Source organism: Engystomops pustulosus, chromosome 7, assembly GCF_040894005.1.
Source record: "Engystomops pustulosus chromosome 7, aEngPut4.maternal, whole genome shotgun sequence".
NCBI lineage: Eukaryota > Metazoa > Chordata > Amphibia > Anura > Leptodactylidae > Engystomops > Engystomops pustulosus.
In genome coordinates, this window is record NC_092417.1 from 105,576,419 (window position 1) to 105,590,551 (window position 14,133).

General features: G+C 36.7%; 1 protein-coding gene across 1 annotated transcript in view; it reads left to right on the forward strand.

Annotated features, from left to right (window-relative positions):
- The window catches only part of LOC140070705 (cadherin-8), a 291,808-nt gene that overhangs the window by 144,452 nt on the left and 133,223 nt on the right, over positions 1-14,133 (forward strand). Inside the window, exon 4 of the mRNA XM_072117492.1 lies at positions 7,005-7,124. Within this exon, the coding sequence (XP_071973593.1) occupies positions 7,005-7,124 (120 nt within the window). The remainder of the gene's footprint in view (positions 1-7,004; positions 7,125-14,133) is intronic.

Below are 14,133 nucleotides of genomic sequence, written 5' to 3' on the forward strand. Positions count from 1 at the left end.
TGCAGAAACTTTTACCAATTCAGTGGTCTTATGTTTGAGTGGTCAGTGTCTTCATACAGTGCTATTCTCGCAATCCTTACACATTTATATAACCAATGTAAAGGTGTCCTCGGAATGGGATCTAGAGTGTAAGATTAGAAAAGCATAGAAGCTTTGAGCAAATTATAATTCAGTAAGTTCTCACATGACTACATGAGTTTCTATATAGCCATTACATATTAAGTTATGAAAGTTGGGGTTAACTGACAAATCTTTCAGTTAGCTCTAATCCTCTTGAATTTGTGAATATTTGTCTATTTAATGTCAAGTAAACTGTGTTACCTTGACTCAGTGGTGGTGAACCTATGGCAAGAACGTAAGAGGTGACAATCAGAGCCCTCTCTGTGGGCACCCAGGCCACCACCCAATCACAGAGTTCATGAGACTGGATACAAGGCCCCCTCCTGCAGCCCCAGGACTTTCTATACTCAAGACTTTTCCTGGCTGCTTGAGACTACAGGAAGTGAAAGTTTGGAAATGGCTGAGTATCTTTAGAGCTCCTGTTCTAGGTTTTGCAATTTTTCCAGTCAAGGAGAACCCTGGAGGGATGACTTAAATGGCATCTATCACCAGGTTATTCCTAATTCTCAGCACACCACCTTTTTACCTCTTCATTACCTTTTCATAATGCTATGTGTCTTCTTCTGTCACCATGCCATCACTGTAAAAATCGCTAAATTCGCCCCGGAATTCACATGCAAATTAAGTAGGAGACAACATCATTACATTGCTGGCAATCTGTCCCCAGCGTCTCCAGACACACCCACACATCTATATCACTATGCCATGCAAGTGTCAAGGTGTCAGTGTACAAATTCACATGCGCGCAATTTGAGATCTGTCAGAAACAGTGAAGGGGTGGGGGTTAGCAGAGGGGAGTGTCCAGACTGCAGCTTCACCTACCCAATCCTGGTGCAAAAATAGCGATTTATGCAGAGATGGGACTTCCACAGAACACCCATAGCAGGTTGGAAAGCTAATGAAGGGGTAAAGAAGAGTGTACTGAGAATCAGATGGAATGACCTGGTGATATGTGTCCTTTAATAATAATCTGAATTGACCCTCTTTCGTTCAATGTATATGTGTTCTCAGGGTGGTTATACAATTTAAATCACCATTGTCTAGTTTTCTGCAGTGTTCCCTGAATTATCGCCTGAAGTCGCAAAAAAGTTGGAAATATTGGCGCAAATCTTTGAAATTTTTCTGACTTTTTAAGACTTTTGTTTTAAGAAGGCACAAATTTACTATAGACCAAATACCACATGTATCAATAAAAAAAATGCTAAGATACATGTTACCAGCAGAAAAGCAAAGAAAAGTCTCAAAAAAACTGACTAAAAAAGCCAGACTTCCATTTCAATTTTTAACAACCATTTTAGTACCCGATATTTAATGAATTTTTTTTTATCTAGTTCAAAAATTATGTTTTATTAAGCATACATTAATTTATACTTCAAGCCTCTGTGACAAAAATAGTATTTTTAATGCAAACCCCTGAGAACAATAGTTATTTGATACTGCATATATATTTCCTATAAATTTACTAACAAGAATAAAAAATGTATACATTTATGCAAAGTACTCTTGCCTGATATCACACACTCAGCTGTTTTTAAAGCCATACATGAAAAATCTATGCATTATAAGTACAGTGCCCATACAAATGTTATTCCTGGCCTCTACTGATAGGTAATTATACATACACCAGTTTTATAAGACATGATAGTGCCGATATAATTATGCAATAGTCCCTGTGGTTGACACTTCTTCTACCAGATAATTGCTCATGACATTCTGCTGAAAAGCAATAACAGAGGTCAAGGTTGATGTAAGGTTTTGAATTCAGATTCCAGAGGGGACAGTACCTATTAAAGTATAGCATACTGTATAAAAGAACTGATTTGTAAATCTTAAAGCTTCTTATATTATTTAGTCATTCCAAAGTCAAATAGGAGACATATATGCATAATGTTAATATATACTAAAATTCTATAAGAATCGAATAAAGTAATTTAATTTTTATTAAATAACTATCCCTGTGATTTCTGTAAACTGTCTTTCGGTTGTGCTATTAGAAATATTGCAAACTTTATAAAAATAGCTATAACAGTTATAACAGGAATCAATGGTTATCTCCAGGGAAAAATTGGTAAGTAGTAGTTACTCAAGCAATAAGATGAGAATATTGTACCTAGACATGCTGAGTCTGCAACAGCAAGCCATTCTGTGCAGTGGTCAGTGCTCAGACTCATGGTGTTAAAATTAAAGAGTAGATGCCTTAATGATATCCAAATGTTCTAATAAACATAAACTTCTTTATCTGCTGCTGTGGTAGAAAATTCACAAGAGCAAGATGCTTCATACAGCAAATCTACTGCATGCCTCTTAAAACCGTTATAATGTCCATGGCAACATCAATTGGAGAGGAGCTACTTACTGGCATATTTCTTTATCAGAAGTGTATAAATCAGAACACTGAGAAGTGGTTTGAAGTGAAACTTTTCAATTTTGCACAAATGAAAATTTCCTGCCAAATCTTGGTACCGAAGTTCCAGGACCTGGAGGTCATGGAAGTTGTGACATTTCGGCAATGGCCTTGTGCTTCATCTTGGTCACAGCAGAATTGTTTCTAAGATTGATAGTCTCTTAAAACGTAGCCACCTTCTTGGGGGCCAGATTCAGCCTGGGGGTGGGGATCCTCCTGGGGCAGGGCCGGTTCTAGACAAAATGGGGCCCTGGGCAAAACTAAAAGTGGGGCCCCAAAACAAAACTATTTTATGACCAGTCACAGCCAGTAAGAGGCTCCCTTTAGTATGGTAAAAAAAAAACCTGTAATATGGGTGAATTTTATAGGAGATAGATGATAGAGAGATGATGGGCAGCACCGTGGCTCAGTGGTTAGCACTACAGCCTTGCAGGGCTGGTCAACATCTGCATAGAGTTTGCATGTTCTCTCTGTGGTTGTGTGGGTTTCCTCCGGGTCCTCCAGTTTCCTCCCACACTCCAAAAAATTACTGGTAGGTTGAAAAGATTGTGAGCCCCATTGGGGACAGGGACTGATCTGGCAAGCTCTGTGCAGCGCTGTGTAATCTGTGTGCGCTATATAAAGAATTATTCATTATAATTATTATGATAGAAGATATATAGGAAATATGTTAGAGATTTCTAGATGCAGAACTATAATATAGATGATATATAAAGTAGATAATATATACAGGAGATGGATATGAGAGATAAATACAGTAGAAGAGAAATAGAAGATTGATTAAAAAATAGATAGAGAAAAAGTGAGATATATAAATGGTCAGATTATAGGAGATAGATAACTAGACACATAGATATATAGACAGGAGGTAGATGATAAGCCTCTTCACCTGGGAATTCAACCAAGGGGTATTAACCCTTTCACTGCCCGGCATTTCTGGATATTTTATCGTGTTATTGACCAGAGCAATTTTTACAATTTTGAGGTTTAAAAATAAAATCGAAATTACAGCAAAAAGAAGTAAAGTAAACTGCAGCAAGCCACATATTTTCTGATGCAGACACTTGCCCCATTTTCAAAATTGCATTAAAGAGTTTATAGACATAGGCGCCTTCATGCAATTTTGATTCAAACTGAAACATTTTATAAAAAACACTTAAAATTTTACTTTGATGACAAAAAATGTTCTCCAAACTGAAAATATTTACCTTCACATCTCCAAAATGTAATAGATGGACTTGTGTAGAGTTCACAAATGCCTCATATTGATATGTTCACATGAATAAATCATCATAATATAACAAAAAACTGAAATAACTAAATATCTGCTTTCCAGCTACAAATTTTAAGACAGTCAAGACCTGAAAAATCTAGCAATAAAACAGAATAAAAAATAAAGGCGCCATAAAACCTATATAATTTTGAAAGTAGAAAACCAGGAAATGCATTTGGCAATTAACATTCAAAATTTCCTCTTAAAATATGTACAAATCCAGAAAACTTATATAAAGAAAACATACTTTCCTAAAACAGTAAGAGGTGAGGAGATCATATATACCCCACACCAATATACAGTATTCACCAAAATATGCAGCAAAGGGAACGTTACATCCAGAGGAGACACCAAACTATTTTTGCAGAAAATTGCACAGAGCGTCACACAGATCTATCACTGTATGGTCCTTACACAATGTAACCCAAATAAAAACTATATATCCATAAACCCCTCTAATAAGATAATAAAAGTCACAATTAGATGTGCGCCATTGTATTAGCTACACAATAACAGGACCTTCCGCGCTTCATAAGAATGAGAGTGAGAACGTCATAACATAGGTGGAAATAATGGAGGATGGTGTGAAATAAAAACTGTATTCCAGAACATGTAACTTTATGGACATGTTCTGGTCGCGGTGTTAATATATAATAGTGACATTAGGCGAAGAAGATTAAACGTTCATTGTATCAGTCAATTTTCTCAACAAAAAAAAAAAACTATCACAAAATAAAAGGCAGTAAGAGAGCAAGTGTGTTCTTAGATAGTTCTGGATAGGAGAGGGTTAAAAAGATAAACATTAGTTGATTTTATTTCTTATCAGAATGTAGTAATATGTAAAGTGAATATTTCCATTATCTGTGAGGTGCAGCACCTCCTGTGTGCAGCAAATTCTCCCTGTAGACTGATGGCTAAGAATCTGGAGGGGGGGTTATACTTCACAGGGCTGTATCTCTGGCTCTGTGACACATAGAACTTCACTTCTTTTTTCCTATGAAAGAAGAGAGTCTCCTTGTTTTTGTGTTTGTGTTTCTAAGTGTCAGGAAAACGGAGCTATTAACTGTTAAACTGCCGTCGGGAGTGATTTTTCTTTATAAAAATGGCACCTGATATTCTCACTTTATACCTAAATATATCTGGATCCATGCCACCTAGAAACAAAATTCAAGATTCATTTGAAAGAAGAGATTCTCCTCTTTCAGGGGGCCCTGGGCAATTGCCCACTTTCCCTACCCATAGCGCCTGGTGGTGAACAAGAGCTGCAGTTCCCAGGGAATGTCTTCCAGGAATTGTCCAGCCTAGAAGATGTGGGTCACCATGAAAAGGCCTGAGGGTGACTACTTTTTAAGAGACTTCCAGTTTTGGCTGAAATTCTGGTGCAACCGGGTTGAAGCACCAGATAATACCAGAAAGGGCTCCAGGAGGTCAGTCATGACTTTCATGACCTCACAGTTTGGATCAATTTGATTTGAACCTGAATCCAATAAAAAAAAAAATAATATGTCAAATTAGTCATATCTAATTTTTGAGAAATTTGCTTAGTCATTTTTGATTTTTAATTTTAACTAATATATCCTTTATACATTTTCCCACTAAATGATGAAGATGATTTTGGAAAAGCATTTAACCACTTTCTCAATTATTAAATAGCCAAAAACAGATGAGAACATTTGCGTATCTTATCTCAGTGGATCCAAAACATGTTAAAAAAACAATGATTATTTTACCTTAACCCCTCCATGGAAGATATCTGCAGGATGGAAGATATGTATGATGGGCTTCTGAAAACTGGGACCCCTAACAATCACAATAATAAATTACTTGAATAGAATGTATGAATTCATGGTTGACAAGAACTCTTTTCACTTTTACTGGGCAGCTGGACATGGCTGTACTAGAAGTTCCTTGGACTGTAACGGAGCAACCAACATATTTAAATAGAGCTGTTTCAGTTAAATGTGGCATCTGTTCTCATGTTAGGAGATACATGAAATATTTTTCCTTGGTGAGAAAATCCCTTTAACAGTACTGATAGAAACTCTAAAAAAAAGGACACATATGGTATAGACATATGGGGCACATTTACTAAGGGCTCTGCGCCAGTTTTCTGTCGGACTTTGCACATTGTTTGTAGTGCAAACTGCTCGCACAGGTATGTAAGAAGTGTCCACGCCACATTTATGTCGCATGCAACCCCTTTGTGGCGCAGCTGTTCTAGTCTTCATGCACCACATATTTCTGCACTGAAGCGGGCGTTCCGTTGGTCGGACCGTGCGCCAGATTTAACATGCAAAGTTTGATAGAAATGCGTTACACGCCCTATGTGAAAGGTGCACCAAAAACAGTTGACACTTTTATAGAAGCTTTATAAAGTTTTTTCTTTGATTGCTGGGCATAAAATATAACATTCTGTCATTTGGTGATTTATAGTAATATTTGTCAATATTCATTGCAGAAGCATGCACCTTTAAATAATTAATCAATAAACGCTTAATAAAACCATGTCTCTCTGTCTAATGGGAAGGTTTATTCATGATCAATAATTGCAATAAAATGCTTCTTACATCTTTCCCCTTAAATCTTTACTTAAGATGAATTTGTGTGTAAGTCAGAACTGTATATTTTATCATTGTAAACCCAGCCGACTAATTTTTGGTCTCTGTGACAATTGTATTTTAAAAATGTTGGGTTGTCATAAGAACCAGGATAAAAAATAAAGCTTAATTACAGACATATTTGATAATCATTACAGCTGATCATTGTAGCCTGGGGCTAAGTAAATTACCAACATCCAGAGGGCCGTTTGTAACTAGGGGTCGTCTGTAAGTCAGGTGTTCTTAAGTAGGGGACCACCTTTACTGAATAGTAATATAAAATATATTCTCATGTACGCTCATGTGGGCAAATGCTACAATGCAAATATAATATACTTCCAAAGCAATACAAATCATAATAATAAAGTTGAATGTATAAGTTATATATTTATTATAGTCCATTATTATTTTTTATGTATAATTATTACTTTCCTCCTTCCTATTCCTTGGTTCTTAATTTTTGTTTTTCTCTACAATTTTAATTTATCTTAAAGTCCTTTTTGTTTGTTTGTTCCTTATTAAATTAAAAAATTCTAATACATCCAACATGATTTTATTTAAAACATTAGACAAACACAAATAATTAACTTTCCGTCTCGTTTTTTCACAGGTACATCAGTCACCAGGGTAACAGCAACAGATGCAGATGACCCAGTGTATGGAAACAGTGCAAAATTGGTTTACAGCATATTGGAAGGGCAACCTTATTTTTCTGTTGAACCTCATACAGGTATTTCTGTAATATAAAGTAATTATTGAAAAAGAGAATATATAATATGTTACAATGAATATATAATATGCTGTTACTTTGGACATTTAGAGTTATCCATATGGTCAGATGGAATTTTATGTTTTATCTAATATATGATATATTTAATTCTAAAAACTATTACAGTAGCAATTCTTTTCATAAACTCATCCCAAAAGATGATGAGAGAATTTATTACACTTGAATGCAAAAATACTTCTTCACATATGAATAGGCAGATCTGTAGATGCGTTTTCCTTTAGAGGTCCCCCCCCACTTCCGCAGACAACTGGGACCCACCCTTGTAGTTGTTGTTGTTTTGATACACACCCTATAACACATATTTACACTTTAACTATATGTAATCAGTACCTCCAAAACAAGTGTACCACATCTGCTACTATGCTATGGCAGAGAGAAGGAATTTTTTGAGTAGCTTATTTTAGAAACTGTCAATTATAAAAATAGTGGCAAAGTCAAGACCGGGAAGAAGTATGATCCATGTGTTTTTCATAAAAACAGCCCCTACCTACTTACATGCAGAATTGATGTTTATAAAAGGGTTTCCAGTTATAAGGAAAATGTTTTGAATGAAGGAACCGGGAAAACTTTTAATTTTGTTTTCCCTTTCCCCTGCTCCAGCTGGATAGATTTTCAATTTCAGTTTACCCCACTAGAAAAACCTTTTTGATAAAAGTTTCATTTAAAACAATGAAATTTAAAAGAAATAATAAAAATACTATGGATCTGTGGATACACTGAATTGTGTTAGGATCCACAGTGGTACTGGGCTGTATAGCATGTTTACTTGCGGCTGTATTGACAACATGGATTTAGTTTTGTTTGTTCCCATACATATGAAGAAGTAAATATGGACTATTTTCTGATCTAATCAAGCAGATAAACACTTAGGCATGAGGAAACTATTTTAATGGTAATTAACATTCTGGGTAGTAGACAGACACAATCAGAGAATTAGAAGTAGCAGACAATTATTGAAAGGTCAATGATCTTAAGCTGGATACTGTAATACATGGCTACACAATTCCTTGCATTGCTTGTTAAAATCTAATAAATGCCTTGTCTAATAGAGCAAACTAGATAAGCATTCAACGACATGAAGTGGATGGAATGTGCAGCACTGAAAGTATTTACTAAGAATCTGAGCAAACACCATTGTAAATGTCAAATGTCAACCAACTACTACAAAAATAGAAATATCAACTTGTCCTCTTCTGCAGACTATTCTACCCTAAAATGCTATAATAACAAAGATAGGAATCAATCATAATGGGAAAGGAAACATTGTATGAGGAGTATATTGACTTGTTCTAAACTTGCCTGCCTCGTGGTTCCTCACAGGGAAGGAACAAAATGTATGGCAAAGTCTTTTGAAATTCCAGTTGTATCCACTTATTTTAAAGGAAAGCTACCATCAAAATCAAGCATGACAACCCAAGAACACTTACTCAAAGATTCAGGCACTTTGACTGTGGTAATCTTCTTATATTTGTTATCCATGGCCTCCCGCAAGGTTTTTTTTATGCAGCTAAACATTGAACTAGTGAAAAATAAACTTTGTGACATGAAAAACTTTTGTGACCTGGAGAAGTAAAAATGCAACACATTAGGGCACATTTATTAAGAGTAGTGCAAATTGCACTAAATGCAGTGTGCCTGTGTATAGTGCAGGGTGTACCCGTTTTTCATGAATCTGGTGCTCCCTACACTGCCCCGACAGCGTTCACCAGCTTTTTTTGGTGCACCTTTAGCATAGGACGTGCAACAGAATTCTGTCAGACTGTGCATGATAAATCCGGCACGCGGTTTGAATAGGCACTTGAGCTCCTCCTAATTTGTCTTGCATGATGCCTAGTTTGACTGAAACCACCCACTGTGTTGGAAACATTTGCAGGTGTTAACTCTTTAAATGCCACTGGCACAGTCACCAGTTAAAAAGCACAAGCCTTGCACCAGTACTTAACTACTGATATCGTACCACCATTTTGGGGAGGATCATCACTCCCCCATGATGTCATCAATACCAAAATAGCAGCTCACAGTGCAGCTGGCATGTTACTGCTGTCGCCCACATGGCTGCAGAAAATTTAAATGTTGATGGTTGGGATCCAGGTTCTATAACCAAACCCTGACCAGAATAGCTCTTCATAAATTGGGTTTGGCCCAAATTTGAACGGGTCAGCTCATTACTAATTCTGAGCTTAAACTTAGCTTCATCTGCAAGACAAGAAGAAGTCGAGCTAGTTGGGACAAATGTATAAATAGCAAATGTATAAATGTAGTACAGATGTGTCACACCATAATTTAACTTAAATTTAGTCAAGGATTGCAATTTAATTGGAAGACTGCATATTGCAAACAAAGGATACTCATGTGACACAATATTGCTAAATCATGCCACTTTAAAACACTTTTATATACATATGTATAACACTTGTTGAGTATTAGTCTGATAGGCCAGGGAAGGGGATTCCAGTGAATTGCTGCACCCCGGGAGAATTCCTAGAGATGTGCAAGAGAAATTCGGATTAAGGTGGAGATTAATCTAAGATTACTGGCAGATTGAAGAGCATGGGTTGGGCGGTAGACTGAGATGAGAGAGGAGAGGTAGGGAGGTGCAGTATAATGCAGAGCTTTGTGGTTGAGGATGACTGTATTTTAAACTGTATTTGGAAGGAGACAGGTACCAGTGCAGTGACTGGCACAAACTGGAGGCATCCATATAGCGTTTGGTCTGAAAGACAAGCCTGGCTGAGGAGATAGTTTTGTGAGTGGAAGACAGATAAGTAGGAAGTTACAGTAGTCATTTTATGGGTTTCAATTGTAAGAAATGTGTGTATTCTAGAAATGTTTCCAAGATGCATGGGGCAATCAAGTGATTGAATATATGGTGCAAAGGAGAGGTTGGAGTCCAGCAACACCCCAAGAAAGAAGGCTTGCTGCCTCCTTGAGATTATTGTGATCGCACAGACAGAGATGGAGAGGTCAGAATTGATCTGGTTAGTAGATGTGGGAAAGAAAAGAAGTTAAATCTAAGAAAGATTAAGTTTCATGAAGAGAGGACAGCAGGGAGACACACACTGGTATTCCCAAGTAAGGCAAGGGAGATGTAATATGCAGATGTATATGTTGGGTACCATCACCATAGAGATGATACTGATGGTTTGTCCAATGGGGGCAGTATATACAGAACTGAGGAAATAACCTATTACTGAGCCCTGAGGAACCCCAACAGTGAGAGGAAGAGGAGATGAGAGAGATCTGTAAAAGGAGACACAAAGAGCGGTTAGAGAGATATGTAGAAAACCATAAGAGTACAGTGTCCTTTAGTCCAATAGAGTGAAGCGTCCTGTGGAGGAACTTGTGGTCCAAAGTATCATGAGCTGTCAAGAGATCCAAAAGAATGAGGTGGGAATAGTCACTTTTGGATTAACCAAAAGAAGATCATTAAGACTTTAGGAAGACCAGTTTCCCTGGAATGTATAAAAAAAACAGATTGTAGGAGATTGAGGAGGGAGTTAGCAGAGAGATAACGGGTTAGTTGATTTGAGACTACTTGAAGACATGTAGCAACTTCTAAACAAATAGATTTTGCAACACAGTATTAACATAGTGTGCCACATTGTTCTATGCTATTTTCACAGCATTGCCTTTCTAAAATAAAGCACGGTAACTGCATTACATAAAAACTGTATAGAATCTAACGTCTTACTTTAATGGGGCTCTTCACTTTTAACACATTAAAAAATCTATTTTATGAGTTACAAATCAGTGAGGGTCTGAAACAGGAGCCTTAACAATCACCAGTTTTTGACAGAAAAAGAAAAGGGTCAGAAGTCCAAATCTGGCGGACACCAGAAACCAGACTTCTATAAGTGAATCCAAAAATGTATGTATGTAAGTGAGATTGTTTGTGTACATACCTACTGTTTGTGTTGTGTATCAATTTTGTTTGTTTTGATACTGTAAATAAAAGACACCTGTCATTAGGTAACTGTCTCTAGTCCTGTCAGCATTATTCCAGCCTTTATATAGTTAATTCATGATTTACTTATTCTAAAATCACATTTTCTTTATTATGTAAATGAGTCTAGGCACATGGAGAGAGAAAGTGATTACACCCCTGTTACCCCTTCCTCTACGCCCCCTGCTTATGTCTGTGTGCAATGTATAGTAAAGCATTACTAGTATTTGTGTGAGAGATAGACATCAACTACACAAGTAGTGTATAGGAGTAACAGCATGTCAGGCTGTTACAACTGCTACAGGATGCAGCCATATGTGTAGAAGTATCTCATACACAGTAGCTGCAGGGGCTGTGGCCGGCAGAACCAGTAAGCACATAGAGGATCCAGCACCTGGAGTGTCACATCATTATACAGTCTGTCAGTGATGTGTATAGGAGTATCTCATACAAATACAGGCTGGATGGGACAGCAGTGCCAGGACTATCACATAATTACACAGGCTGTCAGTCATCTGTGTAGGAGTATCTCATACACACAGGCTGCAAGGGGTGCCAGAACTAGGAAGTACATAGAGGAGCCAGCACCAGAAGTGTCACATCATTATACAGGCTGCCAGTCAAGCACTGGGGGGTGAGGCTGTGCCTCACATTAATGAATAAACTGGACAGCTGAAAATATGACTCATCGGACCCATCTCAGGTCATTTGCATACAAATTTAGGACAAGATTGTTGAGGTTTACAGGCATGAAGAGTTACAATGTAGGGATAGGGGCAATGCTCTCTGATGGCAGTTTATGAAAATATATTTAGTTTTGGGTGGTTAATTTGCCTGACAAGTTGTCTTTAAGGCTGGACACATTTGTATTTGCTACACTCAATATTTCTGGCTACCCTTTTTTAAAATATATTGTGCCACCATCCTCATATTTTTCTACATTTCCTAAATCTTCTATGATAATACCTCCTGAAACACAAGCAAATCCTTTACTCTTCTAGATTCATTGACTTTTTAAATAGAGTCTAAGCAGATTGTTACCAATAATGATTATTACATTTCTCAGACAGTTGCTCCATCATGCGCTCCACAATTCCTTCAGGCTTAGTCACCTCTTCAATTAAGGTACAAGAACTGTTATATAGCACTTGAAATGTGTATAAATCTGATTCAAGTCAACCTGAAAATTAATAGTCAAGAAATTCAAGGAGAGAAATATATAGTTGTGAGTGTGTTGGGAGCATGAGTTATTTCTCTATACCCGTGTTTTCTTACATTGACAAATGACTTATATAATGAGACAAAACATCTGCATTCGGCATGATTGGAATAAGTCCCCCTTGCTTTATCTCCTTGCAATTTCAAAAAAATATAGATTTTTTTTCTTCTATTTTTTTTCTCTCACAGTCAGGCATTTGAGTGAACAAAAAAGATACCATTACTGCAGTGTAAGATATGTTATCTTGTGGTATTACTTGTTCTACTTTCCAAGATGCAGTCTTACTCAGATGACATCTGAACTATGATTGCCGATCTCTTTTAGTAATATTTGAAAGAATTTAAGATTATGATATGCTTGCAACAGTCTTGCTCGAGGGCTCACTTTACTTAATATTTAGGTGAAATAGATTTAACCATAGTAATGAATAATGTGTCCTAGTATTCCATTGGCAGTAACTTGTAGAAATATTTCAGTTCAGCGCTGCTCTCTTATCTTTCTATAGAAAAATCTGCTCAGTAAGATGTATCTTTCCAGCAACTAATGAATGAGAGTTGGTGTAAATAACATAGATAGAAGAGAAAACTTGATAGGTAGATAGATAGATAGATAGATAGATAGAATATGGATAGATATATAGATAGATAGAAAAGGTAATGGTAATATATAATGGTAAAATATAACCACAGCGGGTGCACACCATGGACTTGATCAATCCACCAGTACTGTAAAGATGTGAAGATAAGTAACAAATCAGCGCAAAAATCAAGGGTACTTTATTAACTCAGAGTGCAAAAGTGTCCTATCCAGGGACTTTTGTCACAATGCAGTCTAGGTACATAAAGTACACTTACATTTTCACCCTGATTTGTTGGTATGGTGCCTATTTTTGACGATAGATGTGAATATTCCTATAAAATTTAAAAAATGTATCCAAATAAATAAATATAATTAAAATCAAATATGTAATGATTAACAGTTGAGTTTAAACAGCCCATAAAATGATTATTAATGACCTTTCTCTGTTCAGACACTTATAGGGACGTTTGACATTTGCTTATCGTAATATACTTATTGGATGTCTTTAATCCCACTGATGAAAGTGACACTATTAACATTTCCAGCTGCCTACTTTGTGAAGGGTTTGCTAGGACGCTAACAAGAACAGTATAACATAGTTCTAGATATTATCAGTTATTTTCCATTTCAATAATATATTGTGAACAGAGAGTATGCAGTGTTATCATCGTTAGGCAACAGTACCACATATTCAGATAAAATGTAATATGACATATTCTTCAGGATCTGTATTGAAAAGCCTGGTAATTGTTAAAGGTTTTGGGGTTCTAATCTTCTCAGTTTTTCTCCATTCTCCCATTACTGAATCATTGCCCTCATACCTTATGCCACAGGCCAAGATGGAACCAAACTGGTAGGATCCCATTACTGCTGTAGCACTTGCCATAGAAATAGTTCCCTGGAGCTATTTATCGGTTGCCCCTGCCAACAAAGTTTCAGGGAATTTCCAATAAGCCCAGATATTGACTTTAATACCTTATATACTCGAGTATAAGCCTAGTTTTTCAGCACAAAAAAATGTGCTGAAAACCAAAACTCGGCTTATACTCGAGTAAAAAAATATATAGGTTTTACCAGGTTTTTGTGGTAAAATTAGGGGCCTCGGCTTATACTTGGGTCAGCTTATACTCGAGTATATACGGTAATTAGCCTAAAAAAATGGTCTGTCCTAAACCCCAACCACAAAAACAAGTACAGCTATTCAGAAA